This window comes from Anneissia japonica, unplaced genomic scaffold (genome assembly GCF_011630105.1).
Source record: "Anneissia japonica isolate Jap-2015-1 unplaced genomic scaffold, ASM1163010v1 scaffold46835_len1479_cov183, whole genome shotgun sequence".
Lineage (NCBI taxonomy): Eukaryota > Metazoa > Echinodermata > Crinoidea > Comatulida > Comatulidae > Anneissia > Anneissia japonica.
This window is the reverse complement of record NW_022732429.1, coordinates 1-1,479: the sequence shown is the minus strand read 5'-3', so window position 1 is coordinate 1,479 and position 1,479 is coordinate 1. Positions and strand designations below refer to the sequence as shown.

General features: G+C 30.3%; 1 protein-coding gene across 1 annotated transcript; it reads right to left on the bottom strand.

Moving 5' to 3' along the window:
* Nucleotides 1-63: 63 nt before the first annotated feature.
* LOC117115682 lies at nucleotides 64-1,147 on the bottom strand (the record flags this gene model as incomplete). Its single annotated transcript, XM_033259588.1, has 3 exons — nucleotides 1,073-1,147; nucleotides 362-590; nucleotides 64-189 (listed from the first exon to the last, which is right to left on the bottom strand). Coding segments are annotated over exons 2-3 (346 nt in total), but the record flags the coding sequence as incomplete, so codon positions are not given.
* Between the last annotated feature and the right edge of the window lie 332 nt (nucleotides 1,148-1,479).

The following is a 1,479-nucleotide window of genomic DNA, read 5'->3' as shown; positions in this document are numbered from 1 at the left end:
ACAGCTGGGTGTACTTATTACCCTTTCTCGTGTTATATTTGAAACAAACTCTTAATAGCTCACCGATTTCGCAGTTGGGTTCAAGCCAATTTGAATAACATGACACACATTTTCCCGTCAATCTGTGGCACATACATGGTTTGGTGCATTTCTCTTCACAGTTTTCTCCAAAAAATCCAGTTTCACATTCTGCAAAAAACCAAATCAAATAATAACAATTAAAAATTAATATTAACATTCTGAAACTTAAATTATTGGGATTGCTAAAAAATGTACCATAAATACTTTCAAAAATATAAACTATCAATACATTCAAATTAAGTTATAGTACAGTAATTATGGATCATTAGGAAGGACATACCATGATCTACAAGATGACTTTCACTGAATTCGCCTTCGCTATCTTTATTGGACACAGTTATCAAAATGACGTAAGTAGCATCAACATTAATGTTGTATATCGCAGTTTTAGTATCAATTCCCTGATAAACAACATCACCAACTCCTTCACCATTATTCGATTTCAGATACACAGTGTAGAAATATGTAGAGTTGAAACATTTTAGTGTATCTGCATCCATCTCAACTACCTTTTGATTAAAAATATAATACTGGTACATGTTTAAACAAAACATCACTATTTATTTAGATATATTTTTTGAACAGAAGGAATTTAAATACCCTAAATTTTTTGGATAACAGAAGTTTCTGGCGAGTACTATGTTTAGTTAGGTCCAGAACATTTATGTTAATTTTACTGTATTATGCATAGGGCAATCTGGGATGCTTTAACTGACGAGGCCACACACTAGAAAGTACAAATGTATAAATGAAAACATGACAACTAAAAAATAATATACCTAGTTTTAGCGGAAACGTAACACATGTTTTCTTCAAGCAGATGTTACACAATATTGTTATACCAACTAGACCTATACCACAAATACAAACTGAATATTTTGACAACGATAAAAAGTTCATTACAGAAGGGTCTTTCAAGCAAATTTACTTTAGGTTTATTGATAATACAATTACTTAAAATGTGTATAATGTAATTTCACATAAAACTTACTGTCCATTTGACTAGTATACTCTGTGGATCTGTTTTGATGATGTCATGGGTCACGTCGTGAACTGTACTTGGTTCTACAAAATGCCAAGGGAGAAAACAAATATAAACAATTTTAATATAGGATATTAATTATAAGTTACTCTTTGTAGGCCTAAATTTCCACTTTATACATATTTTTATTTACTTCATCTATTTAGAGCTTTAAAGCCCCATTCCCGGCAAAATTAAACTGACTTTTTTTAGAAAATATGCACTTGCATTACTCCAATTATTATAAATCATGGAAAAATATTGGCATGAATTTTAGTTTTATGCAAAAGAATAAAAAAAATGAGAAATACCGACTATTTCTCATAAAATATTACCATTTTCTCGACGAATTCATAGTTACTAGGCAAATTCAGAGG